The sequence below is a fragment of the Rhododendron vialii genome, chromosome 12a, assembly GCF_030253575.1.
Source record: "Rhododendron vialii isolate Sample 1 chromosome 12a, ASM3025357v1".
In the NCBI taxonomy this organism is placed as follows: domain Eukaryota; kingdom Viridiplantae; phylum Streptophyta; class Magnoliopsida; order Ericales; family Ericaceae; genus Rhododendron; species Rhododendron vialii.
Window position 1 is genome coordinate 26587740 of NC_080568.1, and position 26355 is coordinate 26614094.

At 38.5% G+C, this 26355-nt stretch overlaps 3 protein-coding genes across 6 annotated transcripts; all 3 read left to right on the forward strand.

Annotated features, from left to right (window-relative positions):
• The first annotated feature begins 542 nt into the window (after nucleotides 1-542).
• LOC131310910 (piriformospora indica-insensitive protein 2-like) lies at nucleotides 543-4568 on the forward strand. The gene is made up of 2 exons (XM_058338176.1): nucleotides 543-1085; nucleotides 3172-4568. The coding sequence occupies exons 1-2, from the start codon at nucleotides 678-680 to the stop codon at nucleotides 4378-4380; spliced, it is 1617 nt and encodes a 538-aa protein (XP_058194159.1). The 5' UTR covers nucleotides 543-677; the 3' UTR covers nucleotides 4381-4568.
• Nucleotides 4569-6473: 1905 nt separating this feature from the next.
• On the forward strand, nucleotides 6474-7681 carry LOC131309605 (early nodulin-like protein 5). Its single transcript, XM_058336214.1, has 2 exons — nucleotides 6474-6657; nucleotides 7202-7681. Exons 1-2 carry the CDS (start codon nucleotides 6474-6476, stop codon nucleotides 7519-7521), a joined length of 504 nt encoding a protein of 167 aa, XP_058192197.1. The 3' UTR covers nucleotides 7522-7681.
• An 11316-nt stretch (nucleotides 7682-18997) lies between these two features.
• On the forward strand, nucleotides 18998-25959 carry LOC131311597 (kinesin-like protein KIN-8A). Of its 4 annotated transcripts, none has more exons than XM_058339091.1 (7): nucleotides 18998-20117; nucleotides 21644-21917; nucleotides 22579-22629; nucleotides 22706-22798; nucleotides 22885-23250; nucleotides 23993-24682; nucleotides 25329-25959. In XM_058339091.1, the coding sequence occupies exons 1-7, from the start codon at nucleotides 19381-19383 to the stop codon at nucleotides 25452-25454; spliced, it is 2337 nt and encodes a 778-aa protein (XP_058195074.1). In that variant the 5' UTR covers nucleotides 18998-19380; the 3' UTR covers nucleotides 25455-25959. The 4 variants fall into 4 exon arrangements, with proteins under 4 accessions (XP_058195074.1, XP_058195076.1, XP_058195077.1 ...); XM_058339093.1 differs by having other exon boundaries at nucleotides 18999-20117; nucleotides 23993-24690; nucleotides 25399-25959; XM_058339094.1 differs by having other exon boundaries at nucleotides 18999-20117; nucleotides 25403-25959.
• Nucleotides 25960-26355: the final 396 nt, after the last annotated feature.

The following is a 26355-nucleotide window of genomic DNA, read 5'->3' on the forward strand; positions in this document are numbered from 1 at the left end:
AAACTTATGAATCTTCTAGTCCCGGGTTTTGGCGTGAATGACCTGTCTTTAACCGGACCGGAGAGAGGATTAAATTGATGTGCGTGTAAGCTAGTCTGGACGGATGCGGGGGGCTGCCGTGCTCATCTCATAGCAGCATGCAGCTATGCCCCTCTCACGATCTCTCTCGACAATGAATGGTCCAAGGAAGAGTTATTTTATGGGTAATAGAGTACTATAAGAGGTAATAAATAGTAGAACCATTCAAACCGTCCAAAACACTTTTGGACGGTAAGATTTAGCCCAACTGCACAATGCTATGAGATGGGCACAGTAACCCTTGCCTGGATACCCCTGACCATCGAAACAAAAAAAATACTAAATAAAGTGAGGAGTGTGAATTACGTAGTATGTCCCAATTCCACACAACGGCTAGAAGTAGCTAGCGGGCGGCAACATCCCAAGGTCCACAGCAGCAGTACTAAGTAGACCACCCTATGGGCTATGATCGGTACGTGACAAAGGCACCATTGAAAGCTCTCTTTCCTTTTGTTCTCTTCTTTCACGGCTCTGGGCTCATTGTTGCCCATTAATTTAGTAATCAATAATGTCACTCTACTTCTATTCAATCTCTCTGCACCATACTCTGTTTCCTGCACACCTTTTTTCTTCATTTTTCAGTTATAAATCCAACCATCATGAGCGCTACGATTTTGCGTCCATTAAATTTCATTCTCTTTTCTCTTTTCTTTCCAGAAAAGCAAAAAAAAAAACAAGAGTGTTGTTTGCTTCTGAGGAATTTTCTCTCAGCTGGCTGGGGAAATTCCAACAGCTCATTGGGTTTCATCTGCTTAATTGGGAAATCGGCAATGGAGAAGTACTTCAATGGTGTTGGAATTCGAGTTGGGTTTTACGTTTTCTTGGTTTTTGCTGGTCCGTACGTACTGTTTGGCACTGGCCAATTAGAAGACTATTCCATAGATACAGCAGCTCCAATGGAGGAGAGGGAGAGAGAGGCATTGTATAGTGGCATTCAAGGGTTTGTTGGGAAGTGGTGGAATGGTTCAGATCTCTATCCGGACCCTTGTGGTTGGACTCCAATACAGGTATTTTGGAGTATCAATTTTCCTTGCATGACCAGAAAGTGTTGTTTTTGTTTTTCTTGTTTTTGGAGATAGGGGGTTGTTATGAAACAGTAGGAAAATTGAGAGGTTTTTCCAAGGAAAGAAGGAACCAAGTTATTGTTTTTATAAACAAAAAAAATGATTGGATCCATGAAAGAACCGGCCAGTTTTCTTGAGTGAATTTGAACTGTCCAGTTTCTTTCATGGACAGTTTCATGGATCCTGTGTCATGAACTGTACCAGGCTTGTTTTATAAATAAATGTTTTGACAATACTCGCCTAATTGAGTAGAGAAATGTGAGAATAAATGAAAGAAATATAAAAATATGAATATTTAATTGAATAGGGAGTAAGAGTAAAGAATCTGATGCAGTAAATATTTTAAAATTGAGTAGCTAAACTAATAAAGTGGATTTTTAAAGTATAATTTGGTCCAAAATTTAAAAAGATTGATGTGAATGCTCTTATTTGTTGTTTGGGATTTCAAAATGGGAATGGATCTCTCCGGTCTACACAAATGGAACGGACAATCTAATTCACCTATCATGCGAGTCCTCTCCAGACCCACTTTGATGAGTCAAAGTTACGTCGACCACTATCCTGTCAGTGTGATTTTGGTGTGGTTAATATTCTCGATGAACTTTAGAAAAGTGAAATATTTGAACCATCAAACCAAGCCCAAAAAGACTCACAAACGGGTAATCTATATATTTTCATGGACGGGATAGAGAGAGATTACAGTATCTTCGAACGACTCTGGACATTTGTGTAGAAAGATTATTTCTCCTTCAAATTTGAACAACATCATTTGTTCATTTTCAAATCATATGGCTTTGTTCGTTTAACTCTTTTCCCGATTTAGTTTGAAATCATTTTCAAATTCTTTACGGTTTGGGTATTTCCTTTTTTTCTTTTTTGCTGTTTCCCGCTTCCAAGCACATGGGGGGCCAGGGGTGGGGTAAGCAAAATATTCAGTTGACTTTTTAACAGAAGGTGTTAACCGTGTTATGGTGAACGAATTTCCTCTTCGTTGTGCAAATTCCTCCTAAGAGCCAGGATTAATGTACTGCTATGTGTACATATGGATTTTGTTGGACTCATCTCGAGTCTCTCAAAAATGATTCGAACTGTCTATTATTTTTAAAATATTTTTTTATAGAGTTCTAAAAAAAATTAGCTCAACCCGATATTGGTAAAAAATAATTTTAAATTTGTAGGGGCGAAACTAAGTAATTAAGTAATTTCGCTCCCACAAATTCAAAAAAAAAATTACCGATATTTGTTTGAGCTAATTTTTTACAGGGCTCCATAAAAAAGGTTTTAAAAATAATAAGCGGTTCGAATCATTTTTGTGGAACTTGAGGGTAAACCCTATAAAATCTATATGTACATAATATGTACAAACTCATATATACCAAAGTTATCAATCAATCTTGGTACATACCCATACGGTTATTTTTTTGTGCTCTTTTCCCCGTAGGTACTTTTTGGTATATCTCATTTCAAAGAGAGAGAGTTCAGGGAGAGAGAGAAGTTTAAAATTCAAATTTCAAACTATAAATAATAACAAGGGTGATTTTAGTTTTGGATTTTTTGCCAAACACACCCAAGTTTGCCAAACGAAGTCTACAACTCTCTTTAAATTCAGAAAGTCTACACACACATACAATCTGTGCACAGATTGTGCACAGATTTTGTTGTGGGACCCACCACGGATCCCACACAAATCATTCGAACCGTTCATTAAATGTAAAATATTTTTTCAAGAGTTCCCGTAAAAAATAATCTCAATCCGATACCTATAGATACTCGATCCAATCGTATAACTTTTCATTATCCGAAAATCTGAATGAAAAGTTAGATGGTTAGATGAAGCACATATAGGTATTAGATTGGGCTTAGTTTTTACGGGGACCCTTGAAAAAATGTTTTACATTTAATGAACGGCTTGGATGATTTGTGTGGGACCCGTGGTAGGCCTCACAACAAAATCTGTGCACAATCTGTGCACAGAAATCTGTGTGGATAGCACAGCTCCTTTAAATTTGACTATAATTTTCGTGGACAGGGAGTCTCATGTGATTTGGTCAATGGCTCATGGTATGTTTCTGCTCTTGACATTGGACCTGTTTATGACAACTCCCTCGACTGCTCCCCAAATGCAGAATTCACCCATCACGTGTTCGACCTCAACCATTTAAAATCCCTCTCCTTCTACAATTGCTTTACCCAAAATACCCTTACGCTTACCGCATCAAACTGGGGCAAACTAGCGAACAACCTACAAACCCTAGAGTTCCGATCGAACCCTGGCCTCACCGGAGAAATTCCCGCAACTTTTGGCAACCTCAAAAGCCTCCAATCCCTAGTTCTGCTTCAGAATGGACTACAAGGTCAATTACCGACGGAGATGGGCAATTTGGTAAATTTGAAACGCCTCGTCATCGCCGGAAACCGACTCGCGGGTCGGATTCCGGCTGCCTTGGGAAGCTTGAGTAAGCTCTTGATACTCGACTTAAACAGGAATTCTCTTTCCGGGTCAGTGCCGTCGACTTTCGGGAATCTGACCTCACTCCTAAAGCTCGACCTGAGCAGAAACGAATTGGAAGGGAAATTGCCTGTGGAAATTGGAAACCTGAGGAACCTGACGCTGCTAGACCTGAGTGCCAACAAGTTTTCAGGTGGGTTACCAACATCACTTCAAGAAATGGTTTCTCTGAAGGAAATGTCGTTATCCGAGAACCCAATTGGTGCTGGCCTCGGTGGAATTCAGTGGGAAAATCTAGAGGATTTGGAATTCCTCGATCTTTCTAATGCGGGTTTGACAGGGAAAATCCCTGATTCCATAACAGAATTGAAAAGCTTGAGATTTCTTGGACTTGTCAACAACAGTCTGTCGGGAAATATATCTCCAAGGTTTCAATACATGCCCTGTATCAGTGCGCTTTACCTCAGCGGGAACAACTTCACGGGGGAAATTGGATTCCCGGCGTCGTTTTACGGGAAGATGGGATGCCGTTTTCGGGCTTCAGAAAATCCCAATCTCTGTTCCTCTGTTGGGGGAATAATGACAAGAAGAAATGTTGTTCCAGTTGGGGTGAAACCTTGTCAAAAAGAGAAGGGTAGTAGTAGTGCTCCTGATATAGGCTCAATTGGGAGGATCAGTTTAGGTGATTGGAATCAGAATTCCCATTTTGTTGCCTCTTTGGGGGTCTCAATCTCTGGTTTTAGGGCAAAAGAGATGGTTATTTTACTTGTTTGGATTATGGTCTTGTAGGGCAGAAGAAGGTATTTCTTCTGTATGTTAGAACTAAGGTAGCTAGCCAGCCTTGGCATGCAGCTGAAATTCTTTATTTTTCACCAACATGTCATCATTGTATTTCTTGCACATTTTCTACTGTTTTTTTTTTTAACTCTCCTTTTGGCATATCCTTTTTCTTGGAAGAAAGTTTTGATTGCAACCGTAATACCCTGTAATCTTGCATGCATAGTTCTGTTCCTTAACAACCCAAGCTACCCAGCCATGTGTATACGGCGGATGTCACTCGCTATAATCTATAACTATCATTGTGCATGTTCAAATTACGGGATGATATACATTTACTGGCGGAGCCAAAGAAGGACCAGGGGTCAAGTGCCCCTGGATTTTTGTACTATTGCACTTATATCCCCAAATCCCAATGACTTTATATTCTTTCAATTTTCTTCTCAAAAATTACACTAGCGCTCCAAGTAGTTTGAAATCTTTAGCACATCAACTCTCATGAGCATCAAAATTAGCCCCTAAAGAAGCTTCAAATCAAGAAGGAAAGAATCACTCAAGGCAGTAGTCACCCATTTATATGGCTCTTTTTTACAAAGATCAAAAAATTTCTTTTTGACGTGGGAAAAAAAAAAAAAAAACAAGTTTGACAATGGGCATACATGATTTTGGGTTTGCACACATCCAAATCTCTCTATAGCCACAAACAAATTGAATCGTATCCACCTCTGTAATATTGTATACTATTAGGGCATGTTTGATGCCGAGATTGAAATCTCTTATCTATGGTACAAGGGAGCATGCGGTGTCACATGTTACCCATAATTAACTAGTCCCACCTTGTGGCATGCATGGGACTAAAGAAAATGCTGGATTAACGGAGGTACTATTTACCCACTCAACACTATGTGAGGAACTATCCAATACCACTGGTAGTATTAGTCAATCCGGATCCTTTAGATTATTTTTCCTCTTCATCAAAGGATCAAATATGATTCTTCATTTATTACCTCATCCTTGGTCCCACCAAAATCAAACATAATACAACTGTTGTTGGTGGACATGTAGCTGTTTATCAGATGGGAAAATGACGGTCCAGGACGTTTTAATACTAAAAATATCATTGACGGGTATTAATTATCAAAACATGTCAGTGGCCGTCATTTTCCCTTATCAGATAGGCTGAAGACTCATCATGTTTGGGCTTTTGAGTCCATTAGTATTGCAATAGCAGGCCTCATTGATGAGGCTTTAGACCGTATAGGCAGTGGACTTGGTCCCCTTCCAGGTTATTTTTTCAAAATACACATGCATGCTACGGAGTACATTATTTTTTTGTTATATGTTACACATTTTTTCGTTTAGATAGCCATAGGAAAGGAGTGTACCTTGGACGTATAAAGTACTTATTACGGTTTTGGAGGTGGTACACATATTTTTGGTATGTTCACGAGTGTTTTTGTTCTATATGTACACATATTTCTTGACTCATATTTGTTACACTTTTATGGTATGTATTTTGTTGTTCGAAACTATAACTAGGAATGTGCAGTACACCCAAAATAGTTGTACATTTTTCATGTGAGTTACGAAATTTTTTGGTAACCATAATATTTGGAGGGGTTTATTACAATGGGATTTGGGGACTCTTTAGTGCAATTGTGCTCTACACGGTTATTGTAGTGCACAATCCGAGTCATACGTCTCGATAAACAATGGTCCAAATTTCATTCAAATTTGCAAGGGCTGAGAAAAAATATGAACCATTGATTATCAAGACGAACGGCTCAGATCGTGCGCTCCTATACTATAGGATTCCGGGTACTTACCATGCTCTTCTCCCATCAGCTATAAATTAACCGTGAACTGATATGTACTGAAAAAAAAACTCGGCTGTCGTTTTGAAAAACAGAAGTACCACCAAGTAAAAGGTAACCCCTTCCGAATATATTGCCGCCAAACATCCCACATCCCCCGTATCCTTCTCTCTCTCTCCTCAACAAACTTCAAAAACCAACTCTTTTTTAACTCAACACTCATCTCCTTATCTCACAAACCACCACCACCACCACCATATCTCTCTCTCTCTCTCTCTCCAAAGGCCAAGAATGGGCTCCTGCAAATTCCGTACACTCTCATCCATCATGTTCTCTCTCCTTTTCCTCACAGTGGTAATGTCAGTTGAGTTTGAAGTCGGAGGCAAAGACGGCTGGGCCATTCCCGATTCGAAGAACGACCAACTCTACGACCACTGGGCTTCAAACAACCGCTTCAATGTCAACGATACTCTTCGTATGATTTCTTCTTTTTATCCCCCCCCCCCTATTATGGATTTAGTTTGCATTTCATCTTCCTTTTCATATTTTTACGCAAAATACGAACCAAAATTTAAATTTTTTTTTTTTGAAGCCTTAATTATACTCCCACCGTCCCCAAAAATAAATATCTGATCCACAAAACGAGAACTTAAAAATAATACAAATATTTTAGGAAAAATTCAAACTTTTTTTAACAATTTATTAGATATCAATGAGTTTTTAAAATTTATGGAAAAAATTTTAAAAAATTCTTGTAGAAAACGTATTATTCCTTGTTTCACTGACTGAACATTTATTTTGGAACGGAGGTAGTATGATATTTTCGTTTAGAATTTTTGTACAAAAAATTGCATATATATTATAGTGGCCACCTTACAGGTCAGCCCTTTCCATGACGTAGATTTATTCTACGATAATACTTTGGTGACAATATATTTTGGATATCATGTGATGTGTCATAATTGATATAGAATCGATCATCGATCGAATCTGACAAAATTGATACACCGTTCGTGTAGGGTTTGAGTACAAGAAAGACTCGGTTTTAGTGGTGAGTGAAGAGGAGTACAACAAGTGCAAATCGTCTCACCCTATATTCTTCTCCAACAACGGCAACACCGTCTTCAAATTTGACCGACCGGGCTTGTTCTACTTCATCAGCGGAGTCGCCGGACACTGCGAGAGAGGGCAGAAGATGATCATCAAGGTTCTAGAGCCCGTGAGCCAGCCGCCACCGCCGCCGCCGTCCAGCGGTGCTGCTGTCGAAACCGTGTCTTCTCCAATTCTTGTTCTCCTTATGATGATCATCATGTCATTGTTTGGGGCCATTTTTGTTTGATTTTTTGGTGCGTTTAGTGGTACTTGTTGAACCTCGTTTTTTATTTTTAAAAAAAAAGTTAAATTAGGTGACTGCAAAAGGAACTAGTAGCTTTATTTTATTTGGGTCATGGAATTTGATTTTCTTATCTAATTTTTTCCTTTGAAACTATGTTGTAGTGCACCCCTGTGTAATGTGCCTATGAGGTGACTTACAGCCGTCGATCTCATCAATTAACAGTTCAGATTAAAAACAAATTTTTTTCAAAAAAAAATTTGTTTTTAATTTAAACTGTTGAAAATACTTTGGAACGGCTACGATGCTACACTACACACAACGCACTGCAGCGTTTTCCAATCTGGTTTGTTGACCTATTTCGTGGTTATGAATTGAATGCCGTCCAATTATATGAATAGTACGTTAAAAGATCATCGGCACCTCTCTTAATTTTTCGGAATACTTCGGATTCTATTTAAAATTTCCCGGCTTTTTCGAAAGGAAAAATCTAAAGTATCCCCTACTATGGTGCCCCCAGTGTTTTTAAAACCGGATCGGATCGGCCGGTTCGACCTATTGAACCGTCGATCGACCCTTGCTCCGGTCCGAACAAACCAGAGAACCGTCTTTTTGTCAAAACTATTCTCTTTTGTGAAAACCGCTTGGCTGAACCGGTTCGATCGGCGAACCGTTTAACCCGTCGACGGGCCAATTGAACCGAACCGCTCTGTTCAAAATTTAAACTAACATTAAAGTTTCACTTTTAAAGGCAGCTAAGAGCATGTACACCGGTTTAGGTAAATTCTGAGTAATAATTGCTAATGAACAGTGCACATTTTTTAGTTTAGCTACTCAAATCCCTTTCAACACTACAACAATACTATCTATTTTACCTATCACTTATTAAAATATTATTTTTACTCTTATATATGTACACACATACATGATCAGTATACATTTTCGAACAAGAAGGCAACGATCAACCCATTTTTGACGCCATTGATGGAGGTGGTTGTGTTCAAACGGAACTCGCAAGATTGCTGCGTCAACCATAGAAGCACCTAAATCACCGTCGATCGCCGAAATCGCAAAGTGCAAAGCACTCAACTCGGTCGACGCTTAAAACCCCAAACCCAGTTCTCCGAATCCATTAAACCCAAAAACCATTACCCCAACGTCCGGCCAAGAATTTGGTTTTCAGGTTCATGTTGATCTTTGGGTTTTTTATTGTGGGGAAGAGAGAAAATAATATTAAATGTGAAGATGATGAATAGTTGTTAGGTAGATTTACCTAAGCACTATACCTAAATTTACTTTAGCTAACCTCAAAAAAGGTTATTGCTAACCTAGTGCAGTGTACGTTTTGGGGTTTTGCTTTGCTAAAAAACCTAAAGAGCTATTTTCCCTGAGCTGATGTACATGCTTAGAGCAAGTACATCAATGGTTAGGAAAACTAACCATTAAACAGTGCCGAATTGTATTTTTGCTGGCTCCTTCTAACTTTCATTCTAGCTCTCCATAATCTTCTCCATTCCATTAAAATATTATAAATTACCTCATATGACATAAGAGAGAGAAAAGGCAGAAGAGAGAGGGAGGAGAAATTATTCGATGCCCCAAGGGCAATGACAGGTGTTGCCCCCGACCTTTTGTTTTTTTGTTTTTTTTTTGATCAGTAGGTACCTCCCACTTAAATATCTACTGACACGCGTTTTCTTCTCTCTTGTCCCATTAGACACAGCATTTTCTCTAAAATTAAGTGTTTCAAATTTCAATCCGTTTGAATAGGTGAGAAGATTTTATTTATCTGATCATTTAATTCTAAAGGGTCATAATTAAATTTTGATTATAGGGTTCTCGTTGATTAACCCTAAGAAAGTCGTAGAATCAAATATCTCTTAGGACTAACCAACGAGAGCCCTAGAGTCAAAATTTAATTATGACCCTTTAGAATTAAATGATCAGATAAATAAAATCTTCTCACCCATTCAAACGGATTGAAATTTGGAATACTTAATTTTTCAACCTTCAGTTTATATATTAAAAAATATGGTTAAAAAATTAAGTGCTTCAAATTTCAATCCGTTTGAATGGGTGAGAAGATTTTATTTATCTGATCATTTAATTCTAAAGGGTCATAATTAAATTTTGACTCTAGGGCTCTCGTTAGTTAGTCCTAAGAGATATTTGATTCTACGACTTTCTTAAGGTTAATCAACGAGAACCCTATAATCAAAATTTAATTATGACCCTTTAGAATTAAATGATCAGATAAATAAAATCTTCTCACCTATTCAAACGGATTGAAATTTGAAACACTTAATTTTAGAGAAAAGGCTGTGTCTAGTGGGACAAGAGAGAAGAAAACGTGTGTCAGTAGATATTTAAGTGGGAGGTACCTGCTGATCAAAAAAAAAAAAACAAAAAAACAAAAGGTCGGGGGCAACACCTGTTATTACTCTTGGGGCATCGAATAATTTCTCGGGAGGGAGAGAGAGAATTGCTAGGAAAATAATAAAAAAGTATGTAGATGATGAATAGTGCTTAGCTATTTTTAGCTACCCATTTGAAGAAATGTATTTTACCTTTGTGTTTACCTAGTCTGTTGCATTGGAGTTTTGGAAGTTTACTTCTCTATTTTACCTAATTTTGTAGATATAGCTCATTTGATGTACTTGCTCTTAGAGCATTTTCAATCTAATACTCTATTTGAAAGTATCAAAATATTCTATTTTATTCATAAAGTAATTTTAGAGGAAATTACTATTCCTATTTACTCCAACCACAAATTCTCTATTTTTTCCTCTGAAATCACTTTACGAAATTTTTTTTTTTTTTATACTCTCATAAGGATATGATTGGTATAAAAATTTAGTTAGAAAAGCTTACAAGGACAAAAATGTCTTTTAAAAAGTGAATAGTGTTATGGAGATGATCCTCTATATTTTCTCATACCCTCTAAATATAGAGGATCAAAATTTAATACTCTCAAATGGAGGGTTAAGAGAATGGGTTGAAATATTTTGATACTCTCAAATAGAGATATAGAATATGGGTAGAAGATGCTCTTAGAGCATGTACACGAGTTGTGAGCAAAAATGCATATAAACAGTACCAAAAATTTACTTTATCTATTCATATTCTCCTCCCACACTGCAGCTGCCTCCCTACTTTATCTACCCATCCTCGTCGCCCCATCAAAAACCCATCTCTCTCTCTCTCTCTCTCTCTCAATCCTCAATCGCCGCTACCGTCACCGTAGTCTCTGTTACCGGAGTGTTTACAAATCAGTGAATAAACCTATACCCAAAACCCAGAACAACAATCGAACCCTCCCTCTAATCACTCGATCCTTTGGTCTCCAACACCAACGCCATCTCAACGCCGCCGTTGCGATCTATTTCCAGCGCCGCCTTCCATCACTATTGTTCGGCTTCGATTTCTGCGTCACCAATCTGTGGGCTCCGAAGTGGTGAGTTTTGATGCGAGGGGCTCTTGGTTTCATCCTCTCATCGTCGATCGTTCTTTTTTAGTTACTTTCAGAGTCATCGATCGATGAATGCCACCGCTGCCGACCTAGTCACAAGGAGAGAAAAAGAGGAGGAGAGAGAAACAATAGTATTTTAGTTTTACATGTGCCACAGTACCTCAAGCAAAAATACCGAGCAAAAGTTTCAAATGTGTTTTACCTTGCTCTTTACCTATTCTGTTGTACCATAGTTTTCTCACTTTCCATAGGTAAAATACTTAAGATTGGGTGTTGCTAGTCTTGTGTACATACTCTAATAACATCTGGCATGTAGCTAGGCCAACACTAGTTCCACCCTCGAGGGCAGCTGTGGCTGCAGTACGCTTTAGAATCTTTCTTTACGCTTTAGAATCTTTCTTTTAAACCTTAAATAGATGCTTTAGCATGCCTCTTCTTGCCTTTCATATTTTCGATGTGAGACTACTTCATCTTATACAAATTTCATCTCTTTTCACTGGTACTACTCCAGTACCCTAAATCCTCCTCTTTCCCTTCGAATATTGTGAAATACTGTACAAATTTCCTTCCAATCATTTTTTTCACTGTGTATTGTTTTATATTAGTATTATTATAGTTATTTCTATATTATTGATATAATTTTTATATAATTATGACATCACGGTTCGATAGCGGTTCAACCGCGATTGAACCGGTAACCCTTCCGCCCCGTCCCTTCTCCGGGTAGTCGATCGGTCTGGGTTTCAAAACGTTGGACTGCCCCCAATCATAGCATATTACGCCTTCTCAATGCGAACCTTATATCATTGAGTGGTCAGTGTCATAACTAGGAAACATCGTAAATTAAAATGATTTTGAAAAGGTTACGCCTTTTTAAAATGTAAGCCATGCTATGGTGAAAATGTTATGCCTTCTTTAATTTGGTAAATGCTATGCCATTTTGTGGTTTGAAAATGTTTAACGCCATTTTTGTGGTTTCTGTTATGCCCTTCTATATATGCTACCCCTCATTACATGTTACACTTTCTCAAGACAAATGTTATAGAGGGATATGTTATCCCCCGATATACAAGAGGGAGTATTACCATAGATGCTCCCTTTTCAAAAACAATTGGACTTCAATGAAAATGTTGCATAAACTTCTAAACTTTGCTAGAGTCTTTCGGACTATTCCGGAATATTTGGACTGTGCTAGAACCTTTGAACTCTACTAGAGACTTCTCTACCAGCTACTACAAAATTTTCAGAAATTCTAATTGCAAGGAAGATTTGCAAGGAACCACGCAAAGAAAAATGCATTTGGTCCATTCCGGGTCCCATAAAAATTTAGAAAAATATCCATAAATTTTTGAATATTCACCCCTACGAATCCAAAAGTAATACTTATCGATGTCCATTAGAGCTGATTATTTACAGAGTCCCATAAAATAATAATCAAAGATTTATGGATATTTTTCTAGATTTTTGTGGGAACCGGAATAAACCCAAATGCGTTTTTCCTTGCGTGGTTCCCTGCAAATCTTCCTTGCGAATAGCAGGGCTCTACAAATTTTTACCTGTTTCATTTCTAGAAGTATCCATTGCTCTCTATAAATAGGGGTAGAGTCACCTGAGAATCAATACCGAAAAGAAAAAGAAACTCCAAGCAAGAGAGTGAAAAGAGTCCAAGTTTGAGCAATAAGTATTATTCCCTTTCCCCACTACTCTGCACCTTGAAATTTTCAGTACATCATTTAGTGGCAGTCAAAAAACTTTTAAGATATTTCAAACGAAGTCTTCATGAAGGTTTGTAGTTCACTTCTAGTTCACTTCAACTCACATCATATTCAGATGCTGATTGGGTCGGAAATCAATTGGAAAGGAGATTAACTACTGCTTTTTGTCTTTTTCTTGGTTCAAATCTTGTTTTTTGGTGTGTCAAGTAATAACATCTAGTCGTTGCAAGATCCTTTACTGAGACTGAATATAGAGCTTTAGCTCAAACAACAGATATTGGTAGCTTGAATACATTAGTTGCTTCTTGATCTTCGGGTTACTTCCATTATGCCTCATGTGCTTTGGTGTGATAACCAATCAACAATTGCCTTGGCATGAAATCCTATTTCTGATGCTAGAACTAAGCATGTGGAAGTGGATTATGTTGGGTGGGTATAGAGTGATTCACTCACAAACAGTATTCTTTTATTAATCTGTAAATACAAAATTACATACACACAACTCTCACACACCTCTCTTCTTTCTCACACACAATTTACTCCATTGTTGGTGGGGGGAGACCCCCTCAAGGGCTCCCCGATCTCTCTCTCACTCCCTTGTTCTCTAACGCTCTCTTTTCCACTCATTACATCACACATAGATTTATACAACTTGCAAACATATCACAATCATGCACATGCATTAACCTAACAGCTTTCTTCTCGCAAAATCACAATGAATTCCACCGAAATACTAGTTGGCTAGGCCCTCACTTTTAATTCTCATCCTCTCCTTTGTCTCTCAACTCACACACAATTAAGTTTAATTTCCAACAGATTATCACTTCATTAGGGAGAAAGTTTTGAGCAAGCATATTGTTGTGAAGCACATTGGACCTTAGCTCAATTGGCAGACATTTTTAGTCTAATATTGCTCGTTTTAAATTTCTCAAAGCCAAACTCATGGTTGTTCAAACACCCATATATGAGTTTGTAGGGATATGTTAGCAAGGGGCACTAATGAACTGGTTTGATAGTTGTGGTCTGTATTGTAATAGTTTGATAGTTGGTTTAGTGTGTTTAGTTGTTAAGCCAGTTGTAGTGGGGTAGGTTCAGGTGGCCACGTGCTTTCTGTTGTATATAGTTTGTATCTTCAGAGTCGCGGAACTCATTCAAGAAATGAAATACAGAGCACTACTTCTCTCTCTTCTTTCTTCTCTTTTGTTTTCAGTTGTTGATTTTTAGGGTTTTCATCTGTGTATAGATTTTCAATTACAAACATTGACATTTTCTCCTGTCATTCGTTCTGAGTACTACAATTAATTGTAGTTACTTGTATGAAGATACGTGTACACAAAAATGTGATACTTCACAAAATGCTGTTACTGCAATTGGGATTAAAGAGCATCACGAGGCCCGCGAATCCAATTTTTTAGCATAACCATCTCACAAAATTGGGATTCATTATTTCAAAATTACAAATCATCAAGGTGAAGTGAAACATATTTTCTCGGAAGATAATATATGCCGATGTATTAGCTTGTCTAAATTTCCAACTAGATGGTTTAGTTACCTTTCATTCTACGCCTAACTGCCTTGGCAGGAGTATGTATGAAGACCCAGTAGGGAAGAAATTCCTTAGAGTTCATTTTAAAAGGTTTAAAAAAGGGTTAATTTATGCAGTAGCAATTTAATAAAGAAAAACATAAAAACGTATAAAAAGTTGTGCGAAAATCACTTATTGGTGATGTTCTAATCTCCAGGTATAAACTCTCAAATTACAAACGGCTTGGTATTTTAAATTTTTCTCTCAAAAATAATAATATGAACTGAATCAATATCAAAATTTTTATGCCTTTAATAATGATGACAGTCAAAACAATCAGTTGAACCTTCAGAATTCATACTGTTAAACAATTCATTGTTTTTTGGAGTTACAAAGAGTTGACGCTATTGTGACCAAACTTATAAATATCCTTTGGAAACAGGATATCACTTTGTATGTCTAAAAATAATCAAGTTGGAGAAGTTGGATTATTTGATTATTTTAGACATAATTGGGTTCAGGGTTCTGCTTCGATCCGCTTGTTTTCCGTAGGATTAGTTGCAAAGATGAGTTACTTAACGAATAGTTGCAATGGTTGATACAAAGGTGTCATTTGGGAAGAGATGCAATGCTTGGCTAAATAGGTGTGTGTCACTTGAGAAGCAACACACTTGATGGAAAAAGTCATCATGCTTCACGAAGAGGTTTATGGACAAGTATAAATAGATGGTGTTATTAGCAATAGAAGAGGCACATTTTTATCTTCGTATGCATCAGCCACATAGCTAGTCTATTTACTAATTTTCCCCTTCTGCCATAGATCATCACATTGTGTTTCGGTTTGTCTTCTTTGCCACTACATTTCTACGTGATTCCCAGCCTTACAGCGGTCCAGCTGATAGATCGCGGTTCTTAATTGGGACCAACTAATTCAGCTATGTTAGTGGAAATCTGAGTGGGTATTTTTGTTTTGCAGTGGGCTATTAGCATTAGTAAATTAAGGAGTGACGGAAGTTTGCATTTATACAGATAGCATGGAGTTTGTCAAAGGTTTTCATAAGCCAGCAAATGCTCCCTTTCTCCTCCAATCTGTGCTTTTGGATTTTCTGTCATTTGTGTTTTAATTTCGAGTTTGTTAAAGTAGTAAGAGTTCCCAGAACAGAAGAAGAAGATGCATGCTGCTCATAAACTATCTAAGGGAGCTATATATGTCTCTATAGTATGTGATTCTTGTCATCTATGCAATTTGAGTGTTATAAAAAAAAACCAACTTCAGAGAACAAGAATACATTAGACCTCAGTTTTCCAATTGGACCCTCAATAAGCTCATAACTCCACCTACCAAGATACAAAATTTACCCAAATCTATATTGACTATTAGATCAACACGCGATCAACAATGAAATTTTCTCTCATTCTAAACCATTTTTGGATTCGGTTATTTTCCCAGTAGTGATTAACTTGGCCTACGCAAGAATGCACCCATTAGGCAGTGTTTAGAATGTTAATGCGTGGAATGGTTAATTTACCAAACAAACACTACAACACTACTTATGGATGGCTCAAATTGTGCACTACACTCTACAATATTACTGAAATGCACCCTTACTCTATAAGGTCATTGGTTTTCAAAGCCTGATCATGAGAAGGTAAAGCTTACCTAAAGTAATCCCGAAGGAATGAAAAACAAAATTTAGCATATGGTGAGTGCTATTAGAGTCCATTGAGTGCATAGGTGCTCATAATTTGGTTGGTCTAGTGGCTTTCCTTTGAAGCCATTGAAATACTCAATCAAATAACCTTAATAATTGGCAATAGTATTAATAATGTGCACTATATGAGATGAGGATTATTGAATTAGAAAAGCTAATCAATAAAACATGCTTTCTTTTGATCAAAATACTATAAACACCCCAATTTGATTGGTGCAAATCAAGATAAGAACATATCCGCCAAATGATTTCATATCATGGTGAAAAAATTTAAATCAACAGCCTCGTATAGTTGTTGAATCAAGTGGTTGGCAATGTAACCCAAGTCACAATCAGAAATGATATTGGTACCGACGGGGTCGGTACCGAAATCGTAGGGACGGCCGCGCCGGGCCGTCTCCGGCCACCGGACGGCCGATCCGAGCCGTCCAAAAATTCTATAAAAAAAACGCGAATATACATATATACACGAAAAAAGGGTGCTCGGATCAAGCACTTTACACACCTCGGATGCCGTTGATTCCCGCGAAGGCCCCCTCGGTTTTTTTTTATAGAATTTTTGGACGGCTCGAATCGGCCGTCCGGTGGCCGGAGACGGCCCGGCGCGGCCATCCCTACGATTTCGGTACCGACCCCGTCGGTACCTGTAGCATCACTCAGTCACAATACTTGGAGTGGAAATGGATATAATTTTGAGTTTCATAATTTAATTTGAACTGTTCATATCATTCAGCTTGTTGCATTCAACTAATTTAGGGTTAAATATGATTAACGAACATGAGTAGTAGTCACATGACCAAGACATGTACATTTGTCTTGCATTTTATTCTTCAAATCATAGTTAGCGGTTCGATTGTTTTAAACTATCATGATCTAATCACACATTTACTAAAGAGAAGTCTTATATGATACTATAACAATCGATTCTTAATTTCTTATTCAATCATTGAGCTCGAGAAAAACTCCATTTGTCCTTGCACACGGTGCTGGAACTCCAAATACCCTTGATCTCAAGAGTTTGCTCTCCCTTTTAGGTCTTATCAGATTTAATTTCCATTAACAATGGGGTCACCCCACCATAACGCGCACGTGTGTGAAAAGAATGTGGGAAAAACTACAGAAATTAGTTCGATCGCGCAAATTGATCCGAGACAGCATATGTAGCATGTGTTGTCGAAAAGACTCTCGGATATTAATATTCTTTCTTCTTCGTTTGCCTTCTCTTTTCTTAGGTGCAGCAGGAGTAGACGGCCTCTTTTTGAAAAAGAATGTTTATTAATATGGGGACTACTACAATACAAGTACATGGTTCTTAATGTCCGACTAGACACCAAAACCGAAAATGGCTCATCTACTCCGACTTTAGGGTTTTGTTAAAGCTCAAAAAGGTTTTTAGTAAAAGACAAATTGAAAAGTAAACCCAAGGACTAGTGCATTTTTCAATGCAGTTGGTTCGACTCTCCTGTATTGAAAAATGTCCTTGGGGTCATCCCATGCGTGAAAATCTTTTGGGTTAGTAAGCAAAGACTAATGAGAGACTAGAGAGATTAGTCATGCGGTGCGCGTAAGATAACCAGAGGATCACACTTCATCGCCCAAAAAAGTATTTTTGAAAAGTAGAGTAGTGGAGATGTTAGTTGTTTAACCAGGGGTTCTTGTTTCGAAGGTGATCAAAAGTGGAAGATGGTCGTTGTAATCATATAAAGCAAAGATTCTCCACCCACCACGTGTCCACAACTTTTGTTTTATCTCAAGTGAAAGTTTTCCTTCATCTAGACCGTTTGATCAATTGACCATATCTAACACAAGGGTTCCCCCCAAAGTCTTATCAAATCCTACAAACTAGTTCATACGGTGCTTTGATCTGACTTTAATCGAACTCGCTAGTGGACGGTGATTGAGTTTTCAGGATTTGTTGAGATGTATGTAAGTTGATTAATTTGAAGACCTTAGTTACTATAATATAAAAAAAAAAAAAAAACACCAATTGACCATATCTAACAAACTAACGCAAGGTTTCGCCTTGTAGTCAAGACTTGAAACTCTCTCTCTCTCTTAGAGCATCTCCAATAGAAGATGCCAAATTAGTGATGTCAATTTTTTTTTTAAAGCTTATGTGGTATTTTGACATTTTCAATTTGACATCAAGTTCTCTCTCTCCAACCTTCTTGTGTCAAAAAAACAGAGCTCAAACTTAAAAGGGAAAAAAAAAAAGAAAGATAAATCTTCAAACGGGAGAATTTTTTTTGAACTTCCGAAGGTAGTTTTTGAAATTTGGCATGTGGAAAGGTAGATGTCAAAATTGACATGAGAGTGAGAGATGTCAAAACTACGTCAACTTTGGCATGAGTGAAAGCAGATGGGTTGGATTGAAAGTTAATGCCAAAAATGACCGTTAACTTGTTCATCTCAACTTTGACATCTCCATTGAAAATGGTCTTAAAGTGTCAAAAACCTCTCTCAAGTGCTATTAATTCGTTTGGTTCTAGTTCATACGAAGCTTTGGTCTAATTTTAATCGAACTTTTCATTGGTGGACGGTGTGATTGATTTCCTAGAATTTGTTGTCCCGGACACCTAGAATTTGTTGTCCCCGACACCTAAAGTTAGCGTAAAAGAAAAGTCAGCTGACCATATCTGATTCGTGATCCAAGCCTGATGATCTACTGCTACTGATTGGGTGGTGCATGGTTGATGATGCAGATCGGATGTACCAAAATGTTCTTACATGGCATTGTGAAAAATGCACGAGGACTGCCCGTGCAATTCGGGAAAATTATGAAATGGGCCCCACCAGGCCTGAGGGGATGTTGTAACTGACCGTTTGGGTTTTACCTCATTTTCTGACCGTTACAGATGCAATCTCGGCAAAAATTCAAAGTGCTCAAGCATTATCGCCACTCCCGTTTTTGCTTTCAACACTCAAGTTGTGAGTGAAGTTTTGACTTTCCTTTCAGATCAACGGCAAGTGGAGCAGAAATAGCAAATAGTGTACTTCCTTTATCAATGCCCTTCAAATACTTTCTTTCCCCGCTTTTCTACCAACCGTCCATTTCACTGAAATCAACGGCTCAAATCCCCACCAAAACACACGATCTTGATCTGTTCGTTCATTCCTCTGTTTTAGCTTCCTCTCTCTCTGCTCTACTACCATACCCAGTCTGTTCCATCGCATTTAATTCCAGAGAAATTTTCTCCTTGCTTCCTGCAAATTTTTTGAACTTCCCTTCAATTCAATCGGTTTCACCAACTGGGTCTTCTAGAAAAAGATAGGGCATGTTTGGGTAGACCCGGTAGAGTGATAATTTTGTGAAGATTCCTCCATTTTCCTGCAAAAGTTTTGAACTCTTCTTCAATTCAATCGGTTTCACCAACTGGGTTTTCAAGAAAAACACTAGGGCATGTTTGGACACACTCAAATTCTGTAATTTTCACAAAGTAGAACATGCCTGTGTCAACTAGGTCTCAAATCAAGACAGACCCAGATCATCGCATTGATCCCATTCAAAACCCTCTGAGAAACCCACACCATGGGTTGAAAGAGAAGATGAGGGCACTCACCCTCTTGTACGAGCAGCAAAGGCAACAAGCTCTCAAGAACCCTCCCGAGCCGCCGCCAAGGCTTTCCTCTCATCCCAGCGTGGACCTCCTCAGTTCAGGCAAGAGAGGAGGAGGAGAGAGAAAGGAGCCGTCGAATGTGATGAGAGAGAAGAACACCGCCACAGTCGTTACAAGAACCTACGCCTTGCCTCAGCCCCCACTTTACAGCGCCAAGGAAAACGTTGGTGATCGGATTGTTGGGTTTTCGTGCCCAAGGAAGGCAGCGGTTTCGACCACGGTGGCGAGGAAGCTGTCGATGGGGGCCGGGTTGGACGGTAGAGGGGTAATTGGGTCCAAGAAATTGCAAGAAATGGAGAGGGTTGTGTTGGAGAATAAGCAGAATGGGGAGATTGGTGGGGGGAGTAGGATTCTTGTGTTTGTGAGGCTGAGGCCGATGGGGAAGAAGGAGAGGGAGAGTGGGTCGAGGTGCTGTGTAAGGATTGTGAACCGGAGAGATGTTTACTTGACAGAATTTGCGACGGAGAACGATTATTTGAGGCTGAAGAGGCTGAGGGGGAGGCATTTCACGTTTGATGCTTCGTTTCCGGATTCTACTACTCAACTTGAGGTTTATTCAACCACGTAAGTTTTAATTTTAACCCCTGATGAAACAGAAGAAGATGATTGGGATTTTTTGATTAGATAAGCTGAATTTTATGCATAGAAGAAAAGTCTAGAATTGTAGTAGAGTTCAATTTTATTGGAGTTTATAAATAATCCATGTCTGTGCTAGTGTCCTCCTTTAAAAAGTTTAGTTTTTTAGGGAAAAATGCTGTGCTAGATAAACTTGGTGCTGATTTGTTGCTAAGCTCTTCAATACTAATTACGTTTTGAAGTCATTTGACATTTGATAACTAAAGGTGTCCGGGCTATATTACACACAACGAGTAATTTGTAGGGACAAATCCCACTGTCTACTAGTAGTACTCTAGTAGGCCCAGATAGAGTCATTTGGCATCACTGAGAGCAAGTACATCAAATGAGCTATATCCACAAAATTAGGTAAAATAGAGAAGTAAACCTCCAAAACTCCAATGCAACAGACTAGGTAAACACGAAGGTAAAATACATTTCTTCAAATGGGTAGCTAAAAATAGCTAAGCACTATTCACCATCTACACACTTTTTTATTATTTTCCTAGCAATTCTCTCTCTCCCTCTCTCTTCTGCCTTTTCTCTCTCTTATGTCATATGGGGTAATTTATAATATTTTAATGGAATGGAGAAGATTATGGAGAGCATTGGTGTAGAATAAAAGTTAAAAGGCGCAAGCAAAAATACAATTCGGCACTGTTTAATGGTTAGTTTTCCTAATCATTGATGTACTTGCTCTGAGACTCTATAGCTTTGCTTGGATCTCAGATTTTTATGGAAATTTATCATGGGCACACAGAAACATAATTTCAAAAGCTCAGGAAAGGGAGAGTAGATTGGTTTTGGTTGTGTTTGGAAACTTAGAAGAAAATGAATTTGCATTTTCAGAAAAATAAATTTTGTGTTGGTGAATAAGTTCAAAATTTCAAAAGAAATTTTGGGTTCTTTTGGTTTTGTTTTGGAACTTAGAAGAAAAGGAGTCTGTATTTTCAAAAAAAGAAATTTTGTGTTTGTGTAGTTTACCCACAATAACGTGCGTTTGTGCGGGTGTGTGTCGAAGTAATTCTATTTTTGGTAAATGCAATATGCAAACAAAGCCTGCGTATTTAGCTTCTTAGGTATTTAATAGCTTGCTTGCTTGTCTATAGAAAAGGCTTAACAACAGAAGGGGTATCCATCTTTGTTTCAATACGTAACTTACATCCACCTTTAGGAAAAGGAAATTAGATACGCATGATTTAATGTTGTACTTTCAGACTTCAACTCAACCCTTGAATTCATTCCATTTCTGTGCATTCAATAGATTTAGTCAAGCTTGAGATGAACTAGTTTAAGAAGGTAATTGCTGCCATTTTTTCTGATAAACTTCTTAATTGGTTGAAGAAATTTCTGGGCTTGCTACATGAAACCTGAAGCTAAAAGTGCTGAGATTTGACTATGAATTGTGAATGATGATGCATCATTTGGTGATTGAGAAATTTTTAACTGAGGGATGTGCATAATGACTTTTCCAGAACGGCAGAACTTGTGGAAGCAGTTTTGGAGGGTAGGAATGGATCAGTGTTCTGCTATGGTGCTACGGGAGCTGGCAAAACATACACCATGTTGGGTACAGTGGAGAATCCGGGGGTGATGGTTTTGGCGATGAAGGATCTTTTCAACAAGATTAGGCAGAGGAGCTGTGATGGAAACCATGTGGTTCATCTGTCCTACCTTGAGGTCTATAATGAAACTGTAAGGGATTTGCTTTCTCCGGGAAGACCTCTTGTCCTTAGAGAAGATAAACAGGTTTGCTTCAACATTGCACAACATTAATTTATACAGGTTTTGGTTTCAGCATTGTTTCTGTGCATTGGACTATTTTCCTTAGGTTCTGTTTGGATGAAGGATTGGTGGGGAGATTTGTAAAGGGAGAAGGGGAAAAAGCAAGAACATATCCCACAAATCCATGTTCCATAGTCCAAAAACAACCTTTCAGATGCTGAAATTCTTTCCATGTATACTTCACAACCGATAGTAAACTTTTATGGTGTATCACTAGGCGCGGAAAAATAGCGACACTAAATCAAACCGAGCCTTATGTCCCAATCACTTGGGGTCAGCTACATGAATCCTTTTCCTCCATTGAGCTCTGTCAATGAATCCTTTTCCTCCATTGAGCCTAATATGTACATTTGCAGATTGGTTTTCTTTCCTACTTTCAAACTCACTGTCACATATTTGCTATTCATGAGGGAAAGCATTGCCATCCACTATTTCTGTATAGAAACATAATTTTTGAATGCTAAACCTCATATATGTCTCCTTAAGTTTAGTTGTCCCAACTTGTCTAAGATATGGGTGATTATTGCTATCTTTTGAAGAAAGTAACTATGACCCTTTTTTCCCATCTTTTTAGTCTTATACTTCTTGACTTGTAACTGAGATAAAATTGGCTCAAATTTTTCAGGGGATTGTGGCAGCTGGTCTTACTCAATATAGAGCATATTCCACAGATGAAGTAGTTTTCCTAATCTCCTCATTTATTACATCCAAGGTTACAGTCACATTCGCTGATAGACACATATCTGTGACAGGTCATGGCATTGCTTCAACAAGGAAATCAAAACCGAACCACTGAACCAACTCGTGCCAATGAAACTTCTTCACGTTCCCATGCTATTCTCCAGGTAGTTGGAAAGATAACCCCATTTCCTCAGGACTTTTCTATAGCCTAAATTTTTAGTTTTGTAATGCTTTGCTACTATAAAATCAGGTGATGGTTGAATACCGAGTTAGAGATGCTTCCAACAATGTTGTCAACCGAGTGGGGAAGCTGTCACTTATTGACCTAGCAGGTTCAGAGAGAGCTCTTGCAACAGATCAGCGAACGCTTAGGTCACTTGAGGGGGCCAACATAAATAAATCACTCCTTGCACTTAGCAGCTGCATCAATGCACTTGTCGAGGGCAAGAAACATATCCCTTTCCGAAATTCCAAGCTCACCCAACTGCTCAAGGATTCCCTTGGGGGAGCTTGTAACACGGTTATGATTGCCAATATCAGTCCGAGCAATCACTCGTTTGGTGAAACTCAAAACACCCTCCATTGGGCTGATCGAGCTAAGGAGATCCGGACCAAGGTTTGCCCTTAAAGTTTGTCATTTTCGCGCCTTCAGTCATTTGCGTTATTGTTATTGCTATTGTTATTGCCAAGGAACAAAAATTAATTGTCTTCATCCCAAAACAGCCAAAACTTTTCTGTTTTCTTAACAGTGAAATGAAACACAAGTGGAAGCCGACCTAATATTTCCACCAACACAATGCTGAAACACACCATGCCGAAATTCTATCAAACGTGTCAAAATATTGGAGCTGATCTGAAACACACCATGCCGAAATTCTATTAAAGTTTGTCATTTTCGCGCCTTCAGTCATTTGCGTTATTGTTATTGCCAAGGAACAAAAATTAATTGTCTTCATCCCAAAACAGTCAAAACTTTTCTGTTTTCTTAACAGTGAAATGAAACAATGACATTTTTATACGTTCCCAAATATTTTGATATTCACATTATCTTCCGGGCTATGTGTTTAGATATGCCTAAATATTTCCTTCTTCAAGCTAACCGAAACAAAATTATGATCCTCACTTGTTGCAAGAAGCTTTTGGTATTAGTTAATCCATCGTCACATAGTATTACAACTAATGGCCTCACGATCTTTGTGTTTCCTCAATGATGGCACCTTATAGCAGCACCATTCATTTTTTCTTATTCTCTATTCTACCTTTACCCGTTAATTTTTCAAAATGCTGAAGTTCCATTGCTTTGCTAGTCTATGTGATCGTAGTTATGTCCTTTCCACCTTTATCTTATACATTTACAGGCCTATGAAGCAAACGAGGAAATACTGCAAGTGCCCGAATTTGGAACAGATCAGGCTAAGCTATTGCTCGAGTTACAAAAAGAGAACTGTGACTTACGAGTACAATTGGCACGACAGCAACAGAAGTTACTTACCATCCAAGCACAATCCTTGGCAGCAAACTCCTCACCAACCCCTTCTTCTATCTCCTCTCTCTTATCTCCTCCCCCGACTTCTGCCCAACCAAACGAAAAACGAAAGCCCAGATCAACTTGCATGGGTGGGGGTTATTTCACACCAGAATCGAAGAAGAAGGGGGCCGAGGAGACAGTCAAGGAGCTCCGGAGGACTGTCAAGGCATTGGAGACGGAAATTGAGAGAATGAGAAAGGATCATTCTTTGCAGATAAAGCACAAGGATGATCTTATTCGTGACATTTCTCGAAAAGGTGCAAAAGCAGGGATAGGAGGGAGTGGGGCGGAGGGGTTAAAGAGAGTTGTAACAAGGGCGAGCTTGAGGCCAAAGGAGAAAAATGAGGGTGAGTTGAAGAGCCCGAATCATCGATTTCTATCTCCAGCTCCAACTGCTAAGAAACGTAGTTTCTGGGACATAACAACGGCTAATAGTCCATCGCTTCTCACTTTAAATGGAAGAAAAACCAGAAGCCATGTCATTAACGACCCTCCTGCAGCTCCCTCCATGCTTCTTCAGGTGCAGTGGTATTTCTCACCTTAACTTTTTTTTTTTTTAAATTCTTTTTATTGAAGTTGTGAAACTTTTCGTAGATTCATGCAGAGCATAGACTGATGTATTTACTTGTGCAAAAATGATACATGCCACCGGTTGCATTTCACCATAATTTTCCACCTCCCATGTGTTTGGTGGAAAGCCTCTGAATTTACACAATTAACGCCCTGTGTACGTATCAGACCCACCATATCGAACCAATACCATATGGGGAGCCACATAGGAGGTGAAAACCGATTGGCGATATATGCTGCTACTATATTGTCCTTTTACTTCTAACTGCACGAGGGATAACTTTTGAAAAGGGAATGATAAGAGGTGCCCATCATAAGTTTATTCGTCCCGTGTCATACTTTGCAAACGAAAAAATATGCTGAAAATTTGTGTGACGAGGTGGAAGATTCAAGTCTTATTGTTTCAAACCAAAGCCGCATCATGGTGGCCTATGATTTCAAAATTCCACCACTATATAATTTTGTTTGAGTGTTTTATAATAAAGTTTAGAAGAAAAAGCCTTTTCCTTTCTTCCCGAGGAAATTTTCTTGGACCTCTCTATCTCCCTACTATTTAAAGTACGCGCTTGTGTTGCCTCCTTCCACGACTGATGCAGCTTGCATATCCATGTTTCTGGTTTGTGTTCATGTTCGGACCACACATCGCCAATTGCTTGCATCGTTCAGCCAGGTTTTGCTCGTCAGAGAACCGAAACTTTGAAGCAGTAAAAGAGGAAGCATAGCAAGAACTGACCTGATTAATTGAAGAAGAGACGTGAAGTTGGATGTGATGGAAGAAGAAAGGCAAAAAGATGGCACCAATTGGTACTTGTTCGTTCTTCTTTATTATTATCTCTCTGCTCAAGCTGGTTAGTGGTGACAACGATCTTATAAACCAAGACTCGCGAAGGAAAGGGAGAGCAGCAGAATTCTTCAATTCAGTTCACACAAACTATAAGCAATCACCTGATTTGCCTAACAGTGAGTGCCTTGTTCCCAACATTTGACATTGAAATTTGTGTTGTTTCAGTTGTTTTTAGTTTCCCCAACAACAGCTCATTGATTTATGCTCCATAGGATATCATTTGCAGTCCAGTAAACTTGACTTTGTACACCTTTTATTCCTTGTCGTTTTGGCACGTCTTGTCGACAGTGTACAACGGACCAAATCTATGACGTCTCCAGACACTCAATATGAGGAGCCTTGTTTATTTTCCTTCAGTTAAGGAAGGCTGTTTTACGTAAGCATTGATGATTGTTATCTTTTGCGATTATTGTCAATGTGATTTGGAACAACCCAGTTGTTAGATGAGATGAGTTACCACGACAGACTTTTCGAATCATAGAAGGGCTCCCGAATCTGTTCAACTTGTGAATATAATGCCAAGCTCTATCACCAATCTGTTGCATCATTTTTCTGCTGCTATACTCAAAACAAACTCTGGCAGTTTTTTTTTTTTTTTCGATCGTTTGACTCTGGCAGCTGATCTTGCGCTCTTGGTTGCTTCAATGGAAACATGTTTTGTGAAACATTCTCTGTATTTTCACCCAGTGGAATGACGAGTAAAACATCATGATCCAGCGCTTTGTTCGCCATGCTTATACTTTCCGGCTCCTGCTGTTGAAATGTTTGATCCAAAATAT